The 21,652-nt window shown below is 44.2% G+C and overlaps 2 protein-coding genes across 7 annotated transcripts in view; one reads left to right on the top strand and one right to left on the bottom strand.

Moving 5' to 3' along the window:
- LOC111838401 (uncharacterized) overlaps positions 1-13,036 on the top strand; it is a 34,423-nt gene extending 21,387 nt beyond the window's left edge. For 3 of the 6 annotated variants that reach the window (XM_072716092.1, XM_072716088.1, XM_072716093.1), the window contains exons 11-23: positions 565-685; positions 833-996; positions 1,346-1,448; positions 1,559-1,705; positions 1,989-2,123; positions 3,199-3,321; positions 3,647-3,772; positions 4,398-4,625; positions 5,183-5,301; positions 6,051-6,186; positions 7,812-7,862; positions 9,482-9,661; positions 11,726-13,036. In XM_072716092.1, the coding sequence (XP_072572193.1) occupies positions 565-685; positions 833-996; positions 1,346-1,448; positions 1,559-1,705; positions 1,989-2,123; positions 3,199-3,321; positions 3,647-3,772; positions 4,398-4,625; positions 5,183-5,301; positions 6,051-6,186; positions 7,812-7,862; positions 9,482-9,661; positions 11,726-11,862 (1,770 nt within the window). In that variant the 3' untranslated portion in view covers positions 11,863-13,036. The remainder of the gene's footprint in view (positions 1-564; positions 686-832; positions 997-1,345; positions 1,449-1,558; positions 1,706-1,988; positions 2,124-3,198; positions 3,322-3,646; positions 3,773-4,397; positions 4,626-5,182; positions 5,302-6,050; positions 6,187-7,811; positions 7,863-9,481; positions 9,662-11,725) is intronic. The other 3 variants (XM_072716090.1, XM_072716089.1, XM_072716091.1) reach the window with 3 other exon arrangements.
- Positions 13,037-14,631: 1,595 nt separating this feature from the next.
- Positions 14,632-21,652, bottom strand: part of LOC111838402 (lamin-A) — a 57,359-nt gene continuing 50,338 nt past the window's right edge. Inside the window, exons 8-16 of the mRNA XM_023801343.2 lie at positions 20,848-21,018; positions 18,650-18,775; positions 18,048-18,268; positions 17,431-17,704; positions 17,073-17,180; positions 16,591-16,710; positions 16,449-16,511; positions 15,825-16,028; positions 14,632-15,483 (exon numbers count right to left, since the gene is read on the bottom strand). Of these exons, the coding sequence (XP_023657111.2) occupies positions 15,448-15,483; positions 15,825-16,028; positions 16,449-16,511; positions 16,591-16,710; positions 17,073-17,180; positions 17,431-17,704; positions 18,048-18,268; positions 18,650-18,775; positions 20,848-21,018 (1,323 nt within the window). The 3' untranslated portion in view covers positions 14,632-15,447. The remainder of the gene's footprint in view (positions 15,484-15,824; positions 16,029-16,448; positions 16,512-16,590; positions 16,711-17,072; positions 17,181-17,430; positions 17,705-18,047; positions 18,269-18,649; positions 18,776-20,847; positions 21,019-21,652) is intronic.

Raw genomic sequence — 21,652 nt, 5'->3', positions numbered from 1 at the left:
AATGACCGTGACAATGACCGTGACAATGACCGTGACAATGACCGTGACCCTTCTGTGGAAGAGAAACTGGAATTCAGCAATGGACTTTGGCCGGGATATTTTTACATTTACATTCATTTTTATTTAGCCACTGCTTTTGTCCAGAGCGACATAGGAGTGAGGAAAACATACAAACATACAGCTGTCAAGTCAGCATAAGTGCAGCTTGGCTGAGCTTCCAGGCACAAGCGTAAGCAGTATTGGAGCCAGAGCTGCACACTACCTTCCAAATAAAGCAAGAACCCAATAGGACTCTACAATGAGCAGGCAGTGCAGCATTAAGGACATCCAGTGAACGCGGAGTGACATCAGGCTAGTTATTCTTGGAACAGATGGGTGTTGGTGTTTCTAGAAGGCGGAGAGGGAGTTTGATGACCGGATGTGATGTCATGCCGCCATCAGGGAACCACACATGAGAAACATCTGGAGTGATATGCTGGATTTCAGTGATGAAAGCTGTGCCTTTTGTTGTCGTGCTGAGACGTGGTGTGCAGAGAGTGAGCCAGTCTGCCATGTGTGCCGCAGGGGGACCACTGCGAGAGTCTGTGTGCTTCGGGCGCCTACGGGACGAACTGTTCCCTCAGCTGTGCCTGTGCAAACGCCCTGGCCTGCTCCCCCATCGACGGCACCTGCCTCTGCAGAGAGGGTGAGGCCCCACATTCCCTGCGCTTTGGCGCCCCCATCTGGCACCTGCTCTGTTGCAGTTTCAGTCGCAGCCAGCTTTAAACTTTACTGTCAACAGATCAAAAATACCGTAAGTTTTCAAATGGATTGACCACGATTTTCTTTCTAGGATGGAAAGGCTTGGACTGTACCATCCTGTGCTCGGGCGGGACTTGGGGTCCAAACTGCAATGGAACGTGCCAGTGTGCAAATGGGGCATCATGCAATCCCATAAATGGCACTTGCACATGCACTGCTGGGTGGCAGGGGGCGCTGTGTGACCAACCATGTCCGGTATCTATCATCATAAGCCCTTAATATCACTCAACTGAAATTTCTCAAAGCTTACATACTCTCTTTAAATCCTATTTCTTACAAAGCAGGATACTTGCCATTAATTTACATTTTAGGCACTTAAATTTCATTTTCTCATCATGCAATTGTACAGTACTATATAATTAATACCCATCTGTAATGCATTGCTGAGAAGTATTACTTTTAGGAATTAAAAATGTAATCAAACCTGGCGCTAATTTTTAATCATAATTTTTACTTCATACAAAGCTGCCTCAGAGACTGAACACACCTATGGTGTGTTTTGCATGGTGATGATGTCAGTCTCCCTTTGTGCCCGTGTACGCAGAGAGGCGCCTACGGTCCCGGGTGTTTGCTGCAGTGTGATTGCCTGCATGCCGACGGCTGCCACCAGTCCACCGGCCAGTGCCAGTGTCTCCCCGGCTGGGCAGGTCCTCTGAGCTCCTCTCCTCTAAGCCCGGTTACCTTACGGCTGCTGCAGACGTTTGCTGTGACTCATTAAGCCCACTGGCCCTGCTGACTGTTCACCCTGCCCCTTCAGGAAAACACTGCGCCCAGCCCTGCCCAGCGGGATCCTGGGGGCGCCACTGCAACCAGAGCTGCTCCTGCCAAAACAGCGCCACCTGTCTGCCACACAGTGGGAGCTGCATGTGTAATCCCGGGTACCAGGGTCCACACTGTAGTCAAAGTAAGTGCAGAATCTGCGCTCTCTCAAATTTGTCACTTCTCTTTTATAATAATAGTTATGAAATAATAATAATAATAACTGGTTATTGGCAGATTGCTGCTCAAGGAAATTCCTAAGATTTTCTCTTCCCAGGATTTCCTGTCATAAATCCATTTCTTCAGCATTACTGTGTGGCCTTTTTCTTTCATATCGTGGCTAATCCATTGCTTTGACAATTTTATGGGCATTAATTAGTGAAGATCCCAGCCTCTGTGCCTCTCCTTGGCTTCCTGCCTCCCCCCAGCTTGCAGCGCAGGTCTTTACGGCTCACGGTGCAGTGCAGCGTGTCCCCTGTGTGTCCACTCCTCCACCCCGTGCCACCACGTCACCGGGCGGTGCCAGTGCGACCCAGGCTACACCGGGCCCCTGTGTAACCAAGGTAACCCTTCCATCACACATTAGCTCAGGCCTGGAAGTGTGACATTGGTGACCTGAATGTCACTGTTGACTTTGGGAAAATTCTATTTTAGTAAAAATTTCCTTTAATTGCCTTAAGCAAAACAGATCCTGCACCCATGTGGTCAGTTTATAGCTTATGGCTAAAGTGAGGCATCATGGGATACCGTGTGGCTCTGCAGGTTAGAATTACGTGCTAGTAATCGGAAGCTTGCTGATTCAGATGATGTGGTCAGCAGAGTGATGTCACTCTCTTGGGCCTCTGGAGCGACCTTGACTCCTAATTGCCCCAGGGACAGTCAAGAGCCAACCACAACATAAAGGAGACACAGAAAAAATTGCCGCACTATCCATTATTACACAGTCAAGCACTAAAACCACTTAAATTAGCGTAGCCAGGACTCATAAGAAAGACCTCTGGAGTCAGAGCTGCTCTCACGCGTCCCGTCCTGTTCAAACCGGGCTGAACTCCTTTTATAACAAAACACAGACAGGCTTCAGGTGAGGAATCTACACAGATGAAACCAATCTGGAAAATATGAGAAGACAACAATTACACAAGCCACCAGCAGGGGTAGCCAAAACAAAGGATAGCATGCCGTCACCAGGAACAGGAACAGAACACACTGCCTTCTCAGTTGGAAGTCGCTTTGGATAAAAGAGTCCGTTAAATGAACGCAATGAAAATGTAATCAGCCCCTAGCTAACTGCATGGAAAGATTCATGGAACGAAATAAAATTGTTTCCACTGGTTTGCGCTATTGAAACCACTGCATGGAAGTGTGCCATTGCGCCACCATCAGGATGGGTCCTGTCACTGTCCCTCTCACATCCACACTCATATGTTTAGACCACAGTGAGACAGGCCTAGTCTTACCGAAACAGTGTTATGCCCATGGGTACCACAGAGTGAGACCGTGAACCACACCCTCAGTAGACTGCTAGCAAACGTCACGTACAACATGCCATTGTGAAATAGGCTCACGGGGCTGATTACTTTGTGTCTATGACACTGTGATGTCACAGGCAGTCTGGCTGGTTCTTCTCTGCATCTGTAGGCTGCATCCAGGGGACTTACGGCTCGGGCTGTAGCCTGCGCTGCCTATGTGAAGGGTCCTGCAGTCATGTGACTGGCGCATGCCTGTGCCCCGTAGGTTACACGGGTCCATACTGCCAGTCCAGTAAGTATCCAGGTGCTGAACTTTGTCTCCTGAGTTTTTTTTTCTTTTGCAAAGCGATCCCAAATTCTCTCGGTTGGTGCACAGGCATGTGATACAGATACTGCGCTTAAATTTCTATACATATTTCTGGTTTCATACTTTTTTCTGAATTGTGTTTATCTATATTGTCGTTCTTTAATTTCTATGTATATTGTTTATGCTGTATTACTGGCAAGACTGCCGCTAAACGAAATTTTGTTGCTGTATGTACCGTGACAGTAAAGAATGCTAACTTTTGGTATCTTATCTCTTATCACGCCATCTCTGGGCACTCGTTTGCTTGCAGAGTGCGCCCCAGGAACGTTTGGTCCAAACTGTGCCCACGCCTGTTCATGTCCGCCCAACGTGAGCTGCGATCACCGCACCGGGGTGTGTGTGTGTGACTCAGGGCTGGAAGCCAACTGCAAAGAGGGTAAGTACTGTAACACTGCTCTTTTTTGTAAGAATGAATCCATCCATTCATCCATCCATCTTCAATATAGCTTATCTGGTAGTGCAGTGTTTCACAATCAAGTCCTCGGAGACCACAGATGGTTCACGTTTTTGCTCCCCTACTGAGAGCAAGGAGGGAGCAAAAGTGTGGACTGTCTGGCAGGGAGCTCGGAGGGAGCTAAAATGAGAACCAACTGTCGGTCTACAAGAACTGGATTGAGAGACAATGCAGTGGAAGGTGACAGTGAGCCTGGAACCTCTTCCAGGACCCCTAAGGCACCGGGCAGAGGACTCATTAAATGTAATGCCAGTTCAACACAGGGCAGTGGACTCATTAAATGGGATGCCAGTTCAACACAGGGCAGACACTTACAAACTCACACACCATGGGCCATTTAGAGACATCAGTTGACCTACTCACACGCAGAAGTGAGAATTTCATCCCGTATCTGCATGGGTGTCTTCTAGGATTACACAAAATTTAATCTGAATGTTGTTTACATGAATATGATTTGGTATCACACTTAGTCACATTTAGTCACCTGACAGCAGTGCATTCTGAAGCTGGTAAAACAATCACAAGAAGTAACAGGACTGGCGGTCAGTCCCAAACAGCAAGCCCCCCCCGGCAGGGCAGGTAGTGAGCGTGATGTCTCCGGTGGAGCGGGACTCGTGGGGTGCCGTGGCCGGAATCGCCACGCTGGTGGTCTTCGCCGCCTTGCTGCTCGCCCTTCTCCTGCTCTACCGGCGCCGCCGCAAGGACAAGCAGAGCACCGTGCCCGCCGTGGTCTTCTCCTCCAGCCATGCAGCCAGCCTGGAGTGCACCATGCCAGGTGTGTTCCTGCTGGGTGAACAGGCCACAGGCTATATGTTAGCGCAAGTGGCTGGAGAGAATCTGGTAGCTAATGGTGTTCACAAACAGCTGGGGAGAAACTGGTCACCAACTAGGGTGACCAGATAATCCATGTCAGGGAGGACACTTTGAGCTACTTCAGGTTTTACAAACTGCTTTAAAACTGAAAGGCTTCTGTGCTCAGCTAAATAGTTCAGTTCTTCTTGTGGTTTGACTTGTTCGTTCCTTGATAGAAAGACTCATCCAGCTGTTTCACATTAACATTATTGATTCATGCATGATTATGGGAGACTGACTTATCGGGACACAACAGGAACTGAATGCTTGTGAAATCTAGGGGCTTTTAATTGAACAGGTGGTTTACAAATCCCATCCTACCTCAAAGTGTTCTCCCTGAGATGAATCGTCTCATCGGTCACCCTGCACCCTGCACTAACAGCATTCCCAAACAGCTGCGGAGAAACTGATCACAAATGCCGGTCACAAACAACAGGGGGGGGAATGATCCCTAACTGTATTCCTCCTGTTATTCCTTAGACGTCCCACATGGCTACCATCACTTCTACTCCAACCCCAGTTACCATACACTGTCCCAGAACAGGCCACCCCTGCCCCAGGTCCCCAACAACCAGGACCGCTCCCTCATGTCCATCAAGGCAGGTGTCTCCCGCTCTCACTGTCATCACTGAGCCCACATGTGTCTGCAAGGCTCATGATCTTTTTTTAACTGCATGAAAGAATGGAGCTGGGGGTGACATCTGTTTTGTGTTTGAAAGAGCTATAATAGTTTATACATTCATCTCAGTGTTTACATGCAGATCATTCCTAAGATTCAAGAAACTAGCAGCTCACAAGTACTGTACAACTAGTGATGGGAAAAAGAGGGGTTTATACCTGTGGTAGGTGGGACTTAATTTGTATTGTCATTCAGCACCTGAGTTAAGCCAATTCTAGCCAATGAGGCGGCAGCTAAGGCTGTGATTTTCAGTGATAATTCCACCACCTGTAAGATCCACAGTTTGTTTCTCTCATTACTACTTGAAACATTTTATCACAGATGTGGCAATGTGACATGGTCAGGTATGTTATGCATCAGTTGAAGCGAAATTTGATTACACTCATGGCAGGACTCTGAAGTGGTAAACTTAATTATAGCACTTCTAACAGAAGCCAAATTGGAGATGTTAAGAAGGGCCACCTTAGGTGTCATCTGGTCGAATTACCTTACGATACATATTTGTGGTGAAATCCGATGGATGTACAGGAGTTAGTTTTGCTTAGACAACAGCAGTTGCACAGCGGGGTGCCTGAGGGATCATGTTGATGACTGATCAAATCTGAACAGTACCACAACCAGGTGGTGTATCTGAGCAGGTGTATCTGATTGGCCAGTATGTCTCCAAAGCAGAACACCAATAATCGAGTGTTCTGCAATGTGAAGAACATGGAGAGGGAGCGGCTGGGGCTGTTTGGGGTGGAATGCAACTCCACACTGCCTGCCGACTGGAAACACCCCCAGGACCCTGTCCACAGTGAAAAGGGTGGGTTCCGTCACATTCAGTCAATAAACCAAATCATGTCCTTCAAAGAGGTGTTGTGTGAACCTGTTAATACTTGACTTGCTTTAAAGACAGGGGTAAGGTGAAGCTGTGGTCCATTCAATAACAGCTGTGAGAATGAGCAGGCATTTCCTGACCGATTGTGTCTTTCATCTTTCCCTTGAGGACATTCACTTTAAAGGCTAGTGGAGCAGCTCCAGATTTGAAAGAACAGCTCACTTTTGGCGCGTTTCCACTGACGTACAGGAACCAGGCCGCACCCGACCTGTACCGCGGAGACTAGTTACTGCGCTGTTCCAGCTCGCTTTGATTTTCCATTGCAGAAGGGTCGGCTCCGTAAAGGCGTTGCTGGGTTTCGAGAGCGACAATAATGTAAAGCCAAAAAGATGCATATTTACTGTTTACATGGTGTACATCATGATTATGTGCTGATTTCCAGTAGCATGTCTGTGAGAATCACTGTGTTTTAGCAGAATTAGCATTAGCTTGCATAAATTTGCCTTATGAATCCATTCTGTTCAGCTGTTAGTACTTAGTAGGAGGATGGAAATTTTCATGTTCCAAGTTATCGGGAATGCATCAATATATCGCAGTACTACTAATAATGAATAATATATAGAATATGCCCTTTTTCCTTCAGGTAATCCATGCATATGACCATAGATCATTGGTATCTCCATGCATTTCAACCAGTCTGATGATGGTAGCACAACCAGCTCAGTTTAGTCATGCTTTTGGCCTTGCTAGGAAGCAGGGCCATTTCAGTCCGGTTACGCATCAGGTACAGCTCGCATAATTTTCAATGGAAACCATCTCTTCTTGGTTCAGCTTGGGCACAGCTTGGTTCTTGGTGCCAGTGGAAAAGCGCCATTTGATTTCAAAAAACAAGATCTCTACCTCTCAGTGCAAACAAATTTCCTGGAATTTGTCAGTGATGATGACTCATTCTGGTCTATAGACAAATATTCTCCCCACTGTTCTTGTCAGCTTGTATAAGGGATTTTTGCACTGATGGGTTGTCATCATGTGGTGTATCTGTGTGTGGTCACCCAGAACAGGGATTTTTGCACTGACGGGTTGTCATCATGTGGTGTATCTGTGTGTGGTCACCCAGAACAGGGATTTTTGCACTGACGGGTTGTCATCATGTGGTGTATTTGTGTGTGGTCACCCAGAACAGATAGACTAATTGGTACAGATTATGCTTTCAAATATCTCCAAGGTCATCCAGTTGACTCTCTGCAGCATATGACTTGCAGCATAAAGATTTCATCCTGGCTAATCTCCCACAAAGGCTTGTACTGTATTGTGTTGTTGACATACGAGTATCAGATTGAGAATATGAGACTTAAACAGGAGACCTGCATTTTTGTAAATGAATTATTATTTTTTTGTTCTTATGCATTTATGCATCCCTTCTTGTGGTATTATATACAATTAGTGAATATCATCCCTTTGTTTTACAAGAGTAAGATTCATGTGACACTTGCAGAAATTCACCATCAACCTGTGCTCCGTTTGGTCATTAGTGTTAACTAAATGTTTAATGATGTATTACTTGTGTGCTAATGGTGGCTATCATATTGTTGTACTGTTTCCATTATCAGGAGCTACTGGGATTGACCGCAGTCACAGCTTTGGCAAATTATACAACAAAGGTATACACAATCTGCTGTATAGATTAACCTTTAAAGTTTTCCTACAGTGATTTATTGATACTTAATGAGGAATTATATAGCAAACTATATATGCGAAATGGCAGTGGTGGGCACAGCTAACCAAAACGTTAACGATATGCTAACGATAACGACTAACCTCTAACTTTTATAATATGAATTTAGCTTCAGCTTGGTTTTGGGCTCAGAACCACTTAAAACATACCTAGAGAGCTTAAATTCTAATTAACTTGTTTAACAATTTAGTTACGCAGGGCTGGTTACCTGGGGATACGTAGGACCCGCCCAATCAGGGATCGTTGGATTCTGTAGTCTTTCTGAAATAAATTTTCTTTCAATGATATTCCATTTGCGAGATATAAGTGTTTTTGTCAGAGGAGTCCTGTTCTGCAACTATTCAGCTCATGCTGACATTTTGGCCTCAGAGAAGCTGCTAGGGGACTACAAACATGGCGCTGTTTACCCAGAACTAGGAAGGAGGGTCTCAACTTTTATTGCTCTATAGCTCTGTCAATCAGACTCCTGAAAATAAAGGAGAGTAACCAGGGGCCGAAGCAGGATTTCTTACGTAGCCCAATAACTACTTGTATTTGAGGTAGAGCTTCTAATTGAACAGGTAGTTTACAATGTTTTTCTCTTAAAGCACTACTTCACACTTTTTCCTTTAAAGTAAAACATTACATTGTTATTTCTATAAAATGTATGTTTATTACCTGGGTGGGGGTGCTGTAAAGAGCTTTGAGACAATGTAACGTTGTGATAATGCGCTATACAAAAATACATTTGTTTGTTGTTTTTTTGTTACTAGTAATACAGTTAAAATAAATAAGATGCACATGTTGCGTTGCATGCAGATGTAATTTTGCGCTGGTGCTCTTAATATTTCCAGTAAGGAGAACCAGTGCTACTAGTGGAAAAAGTTAGTCTGGAGGTCTGGGGATAGCTGCTAAACACCACAAAACAACACGAAGGTTTCCAGGAGCCACTCAGCACCTCAGCTGACCTCTCTCAGCAAAAACTGCATATAATGAGCTTCACAGAGCTGGAATTTAAGGCGGAGCTAATAATAACGTTCTGGTTTGCCATCTTTCACTATTTATTAGAAAAACCCGATGGCCTAATGTTTGGAGAAAGCTAAAGGGTGCCTTCGGTCTGCATTTCCTCTTGCTATGGGCAGCCATCTTGGGAGTCATTAGGGCTGACAATTGCTGTGCATGGTCATATAACAGCAAAGGAAATTCTTTCACAGGACCAGGTACACCATGTGTTTTAAACATTGTTCTCTCATTATGTTCTCGTATTTCAACACCCCCCCCCCTATACCCAACAATAAATCTTTCCCCCGACAATAAAATTTAAAAAAAAAAGTTAGTTAGGGTGAGGTGTTGGTTGTGCAGTCTGAATTAAATAGTTTTTCAGTCTGGTCTGGTATTTTTCAATACGGGACAATGCAGTAAAACATTAAAAGTAAAACGGTAAAATTCCAGCTAACAGGGAACGTTCTCGCAGTGCCTTCTTTGAACATTTCCATAGCTTAATCGCCTTCCATAGCCTTGCTGTGATTGGCTAATATAATGCTGCTCTATTTGTTGTCCAAACAGAGTTGTCGAAAAACTCATCTGTGGCTGTGAGCAGCACGTCTCTGAACAGCGAGAACCCATATGCCACCATCAAGGACCTGCCCGCGTCCCCGTTCCGCCCGGTGGAGAGCAGCTACGTGGAGATGAAGTCGCCCATCTGCAGTGAGAAGCCCTGCACAGTGACTCAGGAACTGCACAGAGGTACGCAGCGGTCTTTGGCGGTCAAAGGGCTGTTTGAGGAAACAGATGTAAAATGTGAGCAAATACAGCATGAGGATTGCAACAGTTTGGAGACAGTAATATCCGGCACCTTCTGGCCAGCCTGATGGGGCGATACAATAAGCTACGATCCATCCTGCCATGAAAAATGTTAGCATTCTTGCACGTTTTTTTCCTCGAATTTAATTGTATCTTTATGGGGTTTTTTTTGGGGTGGGGGTGGCTGAATTGTAATACAGAGAAAGTCAAAGCAGAAGCACTTCTGACATTTCTTTGCTTACAGAGCCCCCAGGGGGACATGGGACGAGAAAAGAATAACTAGAACTCGCAATATTTTTTCTGTTACTATTAATAACTGCACTGCCTCTGTTAAAAGTACGATATAATTACGGTAATTGACTGAATAGCACAAACATGCCCAGTAAAGTGTGCTTTAAGCTTTAAACTATGGGAGACAATGCATACTGTATAACAATTTCACTGTGTCCATTTCAGTGCCAGTGACTGCAAGCGAGACAGCTATTGAACGTGAAGTGCACACACTTAAAATTAATAAATTGTTTTACATGACTCAAACTTCTAAAATATTGGTGAGTAGGGGATTTTGTATTTTATATTTTTTGCGAAAAGACGAACGGCAACAGAGATATACTAAAACTAGAAAAGTTCTCAAACAGCTCGCGAAGGGTAATATTACTCGGTATATTGATGCCCTGCCAAGATTTTAATACCGTGGGCCCACACACAATCTGACAAACGATAAAAACCATTGTCCGAGAAGCGTCAAATTGAAAAATCCGAGGCTGACATTCAAGATTTTTCACCCACGGTGGCCGTTTTGAGAGAAACACAAGAAGATGATTTCAAACGACCACCGTTAGTTGTTAAACTAACGGTAGATGGCGCGCGTGCGTATTGACGATCTCTGACAGTTTTTGAGGTGAAAAAAATGGATTTTTTGAAAAATAAAAAAAATCGAGGCGGCATCAAAAAATTGAGGCGGGCGGCCATGTAAAACAATTTATTAATTTTAAGTGGTCTAAAAACAATGAAATATTAATTCATATTTACTTGTAAAGTAATCTGAAAAACCGAAGGCTGTTACTTGCTGTTACTTAAAAATATATTACAGCCAGTACACTGAATATGAAGCTGACTTTACCGCGCTGTTGAAGTTTTATATTCCAGTTCCTGGAACATTTCAGTATCGATCCGCATGTTCCTAAATACATCTCCAAGCGAGAATACCAGGGAGTTGTTCCAGAAAGCAGGTTTGAGTTTAAACCTTAACTATGACACTGCCGTGAAGTTAGCTGTATATTTAGTTTTCTGTCTGTAATATCTTTCATCAAATTAAGCAACAACAACCCTTAGCGTTCCATATTCTACAGGTGAATTTTTATTAATATTGACGTGTTTACATCAGTTACACTTCATGTTCAATAACTGTCTCACAGTCACTGATGATGAATGATTGAGTCGCAATGCAATTATTAATGAATATGTAGAAAAATACATAATCTGATTAAATTGTGAGCATTGCCCCCCCCCCCCAATGCTTAAAGCACACTTTATTGGCAGTGTTTGACATTGAGTTTTATACTCATAACTCCATATAATTCTACCCTTTGCACTTCACACGAACACAGTGCAGTTGTTAATAGTGACGCAAAAGTATTGTGAGATCTCACAGACGGACTTGTTATATTTTTCCGTCCGCTTAGGTGCTCCGCACTTTCCCATAAAAGCAAATCAAATATGCAACGTTCAGAGAGGGAAAAAGTTATTAGCTGCCTAGTGAATTGGGGTGTGTGAGCTCCGCACTGTAAATATAAGGACATTTACCATCACGTTGAAAGCAATAGTGATCGTTAACTCCTATCAGTCTATCAGTTGAGTTGAAGCATGGATGTCAAAATGAATTTCGATGAGTCACATAATGCCTAAAAATTGTGTTCCATGTACAATGGGCTCCCGTTAATAATTCAAACTGACAAAATCTGCTCCTGCCTGAATGCTGCCCTGTCTTTTTCTCCCGTCTCTCAGACCAGTGCTCCCCCTACAGTGTCCCAGAGTCCCAGCATCACTATGACCTCCCAGTCAACAGCCACATCCCAGGGCACTATGATCTCCCCCCAGTTCGCCGACCGCCCTCCCCCACACTACGGAAACTACCCCACTGACCACCTGTTTTTTTTCTTTAGAAGCCTTAAACTTGGAAATGCTGCCACATGCTGGATTGACTTGGCATTGCATGCTGACAGGGGTTCCCGGGAGTGTTTGCGGTATATTTCAGCTCTTTTGCACAACACTGTGGAATGCAAAACTGCAAGATTTTATTCTTGGGATTGGATAGCAAATTTGCAAATGCATATTTTCATGATGCCAAAAATATGATTTTCAGGTCAGAATTAAAATGTCCAAGCAGAAATTATACTTATGTTACATTAATAATGTTCAGCGACCTCTTGCTTTTGGTGGACTCTTCAGAGGTACTACGCTATAGCTATGATTTTGTATAACTGGGTATCTATGGTTCTTGGAAAATACAACATTTTTCAGTAAAACCTGGCAAATTTCCTTTATAGACAGTCTGTAGTATTCCCAGAGGCAGCTGTGCTATATTTCTAGTGGGTTCATTGTTTTAGTTTTGGGAAAGAGAAAATTTGATTGTACCAGTGTTACTTATTTTGAATGTAACTAGCCTTCTATGTAATGTACAGTGGATTTATTCATAGACTCAAAAAAATTAACCAGCTTTATAATAACTATTGATTTATTTGGAATGAAATGAACATTATAAATGATGAGGAAAATATGTATGAAAGGGAAAGACCTTTGTAGTTACATAAAGTTTATAAGAAAAAAGCACAGTTTTCCATTTTGGGGGCGACCTTTATTCTGAGCATTGTGTCCTATAGTAGAAAAGACATAGTGTTTACCTTTAAATAGAAAAAATATCAGTCTTTTTTTGGTTATACATTTCTTTGGTTTTAATGATTGGTAGTGTTTCATATCACCATGCAAACCTGCAAAGCAGATAAAACTTGAAAATAGAAGTACAATGATTTTCAGCCATAAATATCACTACAGCTTTAAAAATGCATATACAGTTGTTCTTTTTTAAATACTGTAGAAAATATGGGGGTATTTTCCTTCTAGTTACTATTGTAACGAACAACAAAACAGATTCCACAGACAATGGCTGACATTGGGTTTGTCTGAAATTGCATACTTATTTACGATGTAGTAGGCAAAATGCAGTATGCGAAGTGAGCAGTATGTCAGACAATGACAATGGATTTCCAGAAGAGGCGGGCGTTTTTGATAAATAACAATAAAAAAGTAAGGCATGGAGTGCAGAGTCGTTTTTCTGTTTAATCATTCTAACATCTTTTCAAGCCTATTAGTGTTAAAGCTAATTAGTGGAGTAAAAAACACTGACTAAAAGTAGCCAAGCAGTTTTATCACTAGTTGAAATAACTTTAAAATAGCAACATCTTTGACAGGAAAAAACATCACCTCTTTTTGAACATCATCTGAAATACAATCCATCCTCTAAATGCTTATCGTGGGCTGCATCACCGGGAGCCTGTCCCACGTAACACAGCACATAAGGCTGGGGACACCCTGGACAGGATGCCAGTCCATCGCAGGGCATCAGGCCGGGTACACCCTGGGCAGGATGCCAGTCCATCGCAGGGCATTAGGCCGGGTACACCCTGGGCAGGATGCCAGTCCATCGCAGGGCATCAGGCCGGGTACACCCTGGGCAGGATGCCAGTCCATCGCAGGGCATTAGGCCGGGTACACCCTGGGCAGGATGCCAGTCCATCGCAGGGCACATACACCCCCAAAAAACATCATAAGGTTTAGACATTTTAAAGACACCAGTTACCCTAATTGGACGTCTTCTGAATTGTGGGAAGACGCCCGCATGATATGGGGCAAACCCCAGACAACCAGGTGGGATTCAACCAGGTGGGATTCAGGGGGTTAAGCCCTGGAGGTGTGAGGCAACAGCACAGCCACTGAAATCGAAGCGATAAATCAAACATTTCTTGTCTGGTTGTATGGGGAACCCCACACTTTTTCAAGAGCCACCGGCATATGTCAGATAATGCTTTATAACTAAAAAATACAACTGTATAAAACTAAACGAAAGGGGTAACATACAATACTGCAGCCTGTCGGCCAACCCTAACCCTACATTTTCCTGCCTTCGTATACATCAAAGCAAGCCAGGAGCCACAGCCGTGTTTTGCAAGCAGACTAAGCTAACAGGTGACCAGTGCAGACAGCAAAGTCTAGACTGGTAAATTAATTCACACTACAAAAAGCAACAAAACCGTAAGACATAGTATTTAGCTTCAGTCTGAACAATCACAAAAGAAAAAAGGGTATTCATTCCATGTGGGTGTTAATAAAGTCTGATTTTTTCACTAGAACAAAGGGGCATTTAAACAGTGAATATTTCCAAAAGTCCTAATTTTTGTTAGTTGTTCTTATTGAATCTGCAAATACAGAGCTTGTCCATTAACTCCAACAAAACGAAACATGTAAGACATCCATTTTCACATAGTTTTATCAATGGTGCTTTTTGTATAGAGCACATGGAAATAAATATACAGTCAATCTTACTCAATAAGGAGACAAGGACTAAAAAAAATTCTCGCAAAACTATGATGGTTTTTCTAAAGTGAAATGAAAAATAAATTCAAAAACATTTAAGCTGCCAGTTTCAGCACACAAAAATAATACTTCCCATTTATTTACCTCTATAAAGGTACGTGTGTGCAAATGTCACAAAATTTATCTTCATTACATAGTTGATAGTGCGTTTTAAAACATGTAGGCCTGCCTCAGTCTTTCATGAAATAATCTGAACAAGTTTTATATACTAACAATGGAAACAGAATAGATGCAAACATTCCCTGTTTTTTTTTTAAAAAAATCAATCCAGGTCACTTTCTACAAATATAAATTTGTATTCATAAATATACTTCCAAACAGCTAAGGTATACCTTGCGGCATTCTTTTGTGATGCAGAAGTCGATTGGCAAAAAACTTATGATGAAGGCACCCATAAACTTCAAGGAAGTCTAAAGGCCAGAGGTTCAACCCAAGAATGTGGAAGGCAATGGAAAAGCACATTTCACTCTGTGCAATGAAAACTTACACCTCCTGTCTTACATAAAACACCGTAGAGGAACTCTCCAACTCCGAGTGCAGAGGGTGAGTAGGAGGGCATAACTCATTAATGCATAAACACTGCTGTGCGTGTTACATCGTGACAGCCAACACATTCATCAGGAAACCCAGGTACGGATCGAACTTCTGTACGACGGCGCTCTCTGATCTGCGTCCTCTTGGCAGGGTCATGGGAGGGGCATGGAACCACTGGCAGGTCCCCAAAATGTGCCGTCGAGACTCATAATCTACTGAGGGGACCCTTTCTCTCCAATCTGTTAAATCTACCATTTGCCAGAGGTTCCAGAAAATTGAGCTACGCTGCTGTCTCTTGGTAAATGCTTCAAAAATTTAACTGGGTAAAAAAATCATTTTTCTGAGATAAAATACCACCGCTTAATATCATTCAAAAGCAAGTCTATGCTAACCATATATAAAAATACCTGCAGGTTATATATATATATGAAAAAATAAGATCAGTTCTCCTAACATATATAAAAGAAATAGAAAAACATCTTTGATGGATAGAAAATGGCTGTTTTCCTGTTGTCACCAACGTAGCAGGGATGTCTTTGGTGTTACATGACAGCGCAGCTCTCAGCCCTGGGACCGACCTGTGGGCAGACAGAATGGGAAGTGGGCAGGTCAGGGGGTAGCGATGTGCAGGCTTCGGGCAGTCAGCAAACTGCAACTGTAATTCGTATATAAATCACGTATCACAGCTAACGAGTTTGGCCGGGTTCTAGAGTTCATGTTCTGTTCGCTAGAGAAGCCGGGTGGCATTTTGTGCCACTTCATGCCCGTGGTACTGGGCACACCTGGCTGTCCTGAAAAGGCCCAGGGTGGGGCCTCTCAGCCAATAGGGAGGATGGAGGGGGCCTGGGAGGTGGACGTTCCCATGCCGGATGAAGGCTTATCCTCCTTACCGAGAAGCCGTCAGATGGCCTGCCCTCACCTGCCGGGGCATGTTGCTGCCCACCACATAGGAGTGGGAGATAAAGCTCTCCGGGAGCCCCCCTCCGCTGCTGCCGCTGCTACGGAAGGAGCAGGCCGTCACCGAGCTGCCGGAAGCCTTCTCAGACGGCTGGCCGCAGGAGCCGCAGACCACGGTGCGACTGCGCAGGTTGTACTCGCCGTCGGTGCAGGTGCTGTGTGCTGCCTGTAGGGGGAGACACACAAACACTACGTGACTTGGGGAAATAGGTTTCCCAGATTTCGGGAGCTTTTTTATACGTGCAAAAGTATGTTAAAGAGGAAAAGATTCAGCAAAATGCTGCAACATGAATCCTTTGGTTACAAAAAAAGCAACACTAATCGCAGCATTGATACTATGATCAATCGCCTTCATCAACAGTTTATGGTTAAATGCATAGATTATTCTAGATCATATTTAGGGGAGCTTAAGCGCCCTATTTTTTGTCTCTACCCTCCTGAAAAATTATTATTCTAAACCCATTTAGTGATATTATCCCATATCTCTTGAGTGCTGAACCTCCCCCCAAGGGTCAAATCCTAGAATTACCCCCTGATTAAATGTATATACTGTTGAAGGACATTTCCAGCTTCTTGGAGCACATACCATATCATCATCGTCATCTACGTCATGGAATAGTGTGCGTGTGACCTTCCTCGCTGCCATCTCCTGGTCAGATCAGGAAAAATAAGAGACTTTAACAGCTGAATGCAGGAAGAAAGTTTATATTTAATCCAGCTGTACCAACCTCCCCACTGGTGTTGATCAGAGTGGTTTTAAATTGGTCTCCAGTTCCCCACGAGCTCTGGGTCTTCCACACCAGGTCAGAAGGAGGACTATGCGTGCCACCTGCTCCTGAGGCCCAAATCTGGGCAACCAAAAGAAGGGAAGTCAGCAAAGAAGGTAACTTCACCTCTTCACTGACTTCTGCAAGGCTTCATCTCACTGCTGTCACAACACTGATCTAGACCAGTTTTTCCCAACTTGATCCTTGGGGACCCACAAACAGTCCAGGTTTTTGCTCCCTGCCAGTCTACATTTTTGCTCCTAAAACTCCAATAAAACTTCCAGTCAAACTGAAAAGGGTGAACAGTTGTAGCTTCTGTACATGTATAAAATACACAGAGACTCTAGTTTCACAAGTAAACCTGACATATAAAGAATGAATAATTTATACTTTGAGATGTGCCCAGTGATCGGATACTATAGTGAAAGCACATCAGCACATACCGTGACGGACTGGCCGGCCTTCAGGATGAATTTTGGGGGAAACTTGTACACAATCGGGGTCTGTGAGCCAACCTGCCTCTTCACCTGCCAGTGGCCCATGGGCTGGTCCTATATAAATTACAGACATTGTATTGAAATATTACATGTAATATGCTAACAATGAGAAAAACAGCCGGCAATAATATAATTGTATAATACTAGAACATGTTGGACATACAGCTTAATGCTAATATTGTACTACAATAAATATTGGATAAAAATATTTCAGTTTTCAGGTATTATCAAAGTAACAAAAACATATATTTTTACTAAAAGGGAATATAGCTCATTATTTGCACATTATCCTTCCTCTCCTCACCTGATCAGACTTGTTGCCGAGCCGCACAAACTTCCCATCAAGGTCAACCTCATCGACGGTCACACGGCCGCTGGCAGAGGCCTGTTGTGAGATACGGGTGCGTGCCACAGCGCCCCCTACCATGCTGGAGGTCTCACTATCTGTGTCGTTCATACGGCGCTTCTTTGCAGAGGAGCTCTGGCTGCTGGACTGGACAACGCGGGAGTGAGTGGCAGACCCCGAGGTGCGGGACGTAGCTGATCGAGCGGGGGGTGGGCTGGGGGACAGGCGCAACCTGAGAGGAAAGGAACAGAGAGGGCAAAAGGAACTTTAATTATGAGAAAGATCATCAACCTAATAAAAAAGAATATTAAAATGTAGCCCCATAATGGCTGAAAAATGGCTGAAAAGGTTAATTTTCTTATATCTGCATAATTAGATGATGGATGTGTAAGTATAGAAATGCCTCTATACAAAGTTTTACGTGCTTTAAGCTCACATTTTGCAAGTGTATATGAGAGGGTGTCACACTAAAAGTACATGAGGATCATTTTCTTTGACTACCGAAGATTATAGAACAGTATAAAGATGCTCTCTGACATAATAAGCAGCCATCGACCCTCGACCCCTGAGCTGACCTCTCCTCCTCGCCCTCCAGCAGCTTCCTGTAGGCGCAGATCTCCATGTCCAGGGCCAGCTTGATGTCCAGCAGCTCCTGGTACTCGTCCAGCTGCTGCTGCATGCGCTGCCTCATCTCCGCCATCTCCCTCTCCTTGTCGGTCAGGAGGCGCCTCATGGTGTCCTTCTCCCTGGACAGGGTCTCCTCCAGCTCCCGCACCCTGGCATCCCGCGCCGCCAACTGGCACCGGGAGAGGGCACTAGCTTCTCATCTATCTCAGCACTCACTCACTCACTCCCTACGGGTATCGCACTCTCTGGTGATCGTGGCAGACAACCGCGCATGTCAGCTCCCTCTGAATCCCAGTGCTTCCACAGGGTGACATAACTGATTCTCTGTCAGCGTGATTTTGCTGGATCCGTCATCGCCAGCTTTCCAGGCGATTTGCCTGACGGACTGTCAGCACACCGGAGAAAACTCACTTTCTGAGGAACAACGTTAATTTTTAATGGCAGCAAGCAATCGGCGGTCAAATGATAAGAGGCCATCTTCTATGAAAAGTCTGACGGTGTTTGTGGTGCCCACCAGCAGGGGGCGCCGTTTCCTCACGGCGCGGCTCACCTGCTTCTGCAGCTGACTGAGCTGGGAGGACAGGGACTCCAGCCGCACGCGGGTCTGCTGGAGCTCCTCGTGCGCTGCTGCTACCAGTTGGCCGTTCCGGTCGGCCGATTGGCGGGCATTGTCGAGCTGGCGAACACAGACATACAGCGGCGAATCAGGGGACCCATAGGCTGGACCTTGCTTGGTAACCAACCAAACCATACTTTCATCACAGTAAAACGGAATTTATTTTATTTTCTTAATAATCTCTATACTTGATTGGGTAGCAGCTTAAAAATTATCTTCCAAAAAATGACAAAAAGGAACAAGGAAGGTGAGCTGATATATAATAAAATGTAATAATATGGCATAAATAATATAATATAAAACTAATGGACTGTAGTTTACATTTTTTTTTCCAATAAACAGGTAAGAAAAAACAAGAAGCAAGAAAAGTTGATATATAACAAAATATAGCAATGAAATATATCTAATGTCATAAGAATATATTACAATTTACAGTATTAATCAAAATCATATTGGATCATGGATTACAAAGTACCAATCCTCTATTGTCAATATTGCCAATACTGAAGAAAGTCATTAATACAACACCACAGAAAATAGTGAATTTTCCATTGCTACCTCATATCACAGCACAGCAGATCCTGGGTTTGCGATGATGTCACCAAGGCTGAATGACTCACATTCCCGTTCTGACTGAATAAGCTTTTCTTTTGCCCTGGGTTTTCCATAAAACTCACCCGCATTTTTCCAGTCACAACAAACCTGACATCAATGTTGCTCTTGATAAAATATTCACAAATGTCACAAAAAGCTGGGCGTCGGCCCACAGAGCCATGCATCCAGTGGGACTGCACTATGACGGGGCTGAAAAACATCCCTCAGTGTGCAGCTCTGCGGGTTAGGAATCTATGCAAAGGTTGTGAGTTCAACTCCCATGGCTGGCTGAGTGACTGCATCACTACTGGACCCGTGAGCAAGACCCATAACCCCAATGTCTCCAGAGCTGCGGCCTGACACTGCTCTCTGATCCGCACTTGTGCTAATGACGCAGCGATTCTTGCATCTCATGTTGCACAGGTGGTTTATCAAGCATCAGACAGTGTGAGGAACATCCCTACTGACAAGGCCACCGTAAGGCATGCCTGCGGAGAGAGAGGAAGCAGCATAGCCTTCGATACACGGCAGACGTCTATGAGGAAGCAACCATGGGACTGGACTCTGAACATGATCTACCTGCAAAGTGATATTCTGAAATCACATTAACCAGTGCTACTTTTCTCATTTGAATAATTCAGTAATAATTGACTATGGAGGCTTGTTTAAGTAGCGACCAATTCCACAGCTAATAATACCAATTATGCATTGTACACTTGATCGTGTAAAAATCATGCTAGATCTAATACAGACAAACTGATTTAAAAAAAGCCACCTACTGAATTTACCCATACTTAGTAACTAGAAGAATAATCAAATTCTAGAGAAGATTAACATTACAATGCTGAAGCACATATGTCAGTTAATAGAGACTGTTCAGGTTATTCAGATTGTTTTTATTTTCCTTTTGGGTTTAAATCAGGGCCATTCTATGATTTCGGCCCCCTGAAGAAATATAGGACACCGTCCCCATAGTCATGCGGAGGTAAATATCAATGAAAATATTGGACAAATTACTAAACAGAGTAATAGGAATTATTTTTATGGGGGCTGAAACAAAAAGAAGGGACACTAAGCCTCATAAATAGGGTGTAGAACCGTCTGTGGTTTAAATTCAGCCATGGAGAGTGAGGAGGTTCCGTGCCGACCTCCACCTGCTCCTCCCTGAACCCCAGACAGATACCAAGTGGGAGTCTTACGCCGAGCGGAATCCCCAGCGAACCCCACGCAGGCGACCAGGAAGCTCCATTCCGATCCCTCCTGCAGACTCTCTCTAATGACACAGCTTCTCATCCAACCCAGTGCCCCCGTGGAGTAGCCCAGTGGCCCCGTGGAGTAGCCCAGTGCCCCCGTGGAGTAGCCCAGTGGCCCAGATCATCAGCGCAGCCGAATCTCTTCACACCTAATTTACGAGGACAGCTTGCCCGCCGTATGGCAACGGCGCCTCTGAATGATGCATGAGGAACAAAGACAAGACCTACCAAGACCTTTTGAAATCTGTACTTCTTGAATATATATTGATATTCATTGGGTTGTACCTTGGAGCTGTAAGTCTTCTCAATGTCATCCTTGTAGAGCTTGAGCTGAGTCTCGTGCTGGATGCGGAGCTCGGCCAGGGCCTCCGCCAGCTTGCTCTCGAACTCCTGCTGCCGCCCCGTGTCGATCTCCACCATGCGGGACTCGTGGCGACGCTTTGACTCTCGCAGCTCCTGGAGGGGAAGCGAGCATCAGGATGAGTTCACCACCACGAGGTCATGCCGGGTGCCAGAAGGTGACGCGTATGAGTGGGTGTGTTATTTAAGCATAGCACACCTATGATCACACAGAAATGCAACAGGGTAAAAGGACGCATAACAGACCTTCTACTCTTGAATTACTTTTATCCCACATAGTCAAAGTTTAAGGATAATGTGCAGCTAAAAGAGGTAGTAGGGCTGTAAAGATACATGTATTAGTCATGTACTGTGTCTCTCTCAGTTCGGTTTGCACAATAGAACAATCATTAGAATAATCACTGACACTGGCGGAACCTAAATTCACAAGTAGATGATCAACACCAAAAACCTTATGCTAATTGTGACTGTGAGTTGGTTACGGCTAATGCTGCTTACAGTTATACAGAACTCGGTATGTTGCTGGGAACACATCCAACATGCTAACTCGTTTGAGACAACGGCATCCGAGTGTATGACCGGAGCGAAGCCGAAACAGCCTCTGTCTCCCCGTGGCATTTAAGGCACTTTTGCCAGGAAATTCAGGCCGGGCTAAAAAATCACTTCGGCTACAGAGGTGTTTAATGCTACAAATATGGGACCATGGTAGTTCTTTATTACTGCAATGATG

The sequence above is a fragment of the Paramormyrops kingsleyae genome, chromosome 9, assembly GCF_048594095.1.
Source record: "Paramormyrops kingsleyae isolate MSU_618 chromosome 9, PKINGS_0.4, whole genome shotgun sequence".
Lineage (NCBI taxonomy): Eukaryota > Metazoa > Chordata > Actinopteri > Osteoglossiformes > Mormyridae > Paramormyrops > Paramormyrops kingsleyae.
This window is presented reverse-complemented; position numbering and strand designations above follow the sequence as displayed.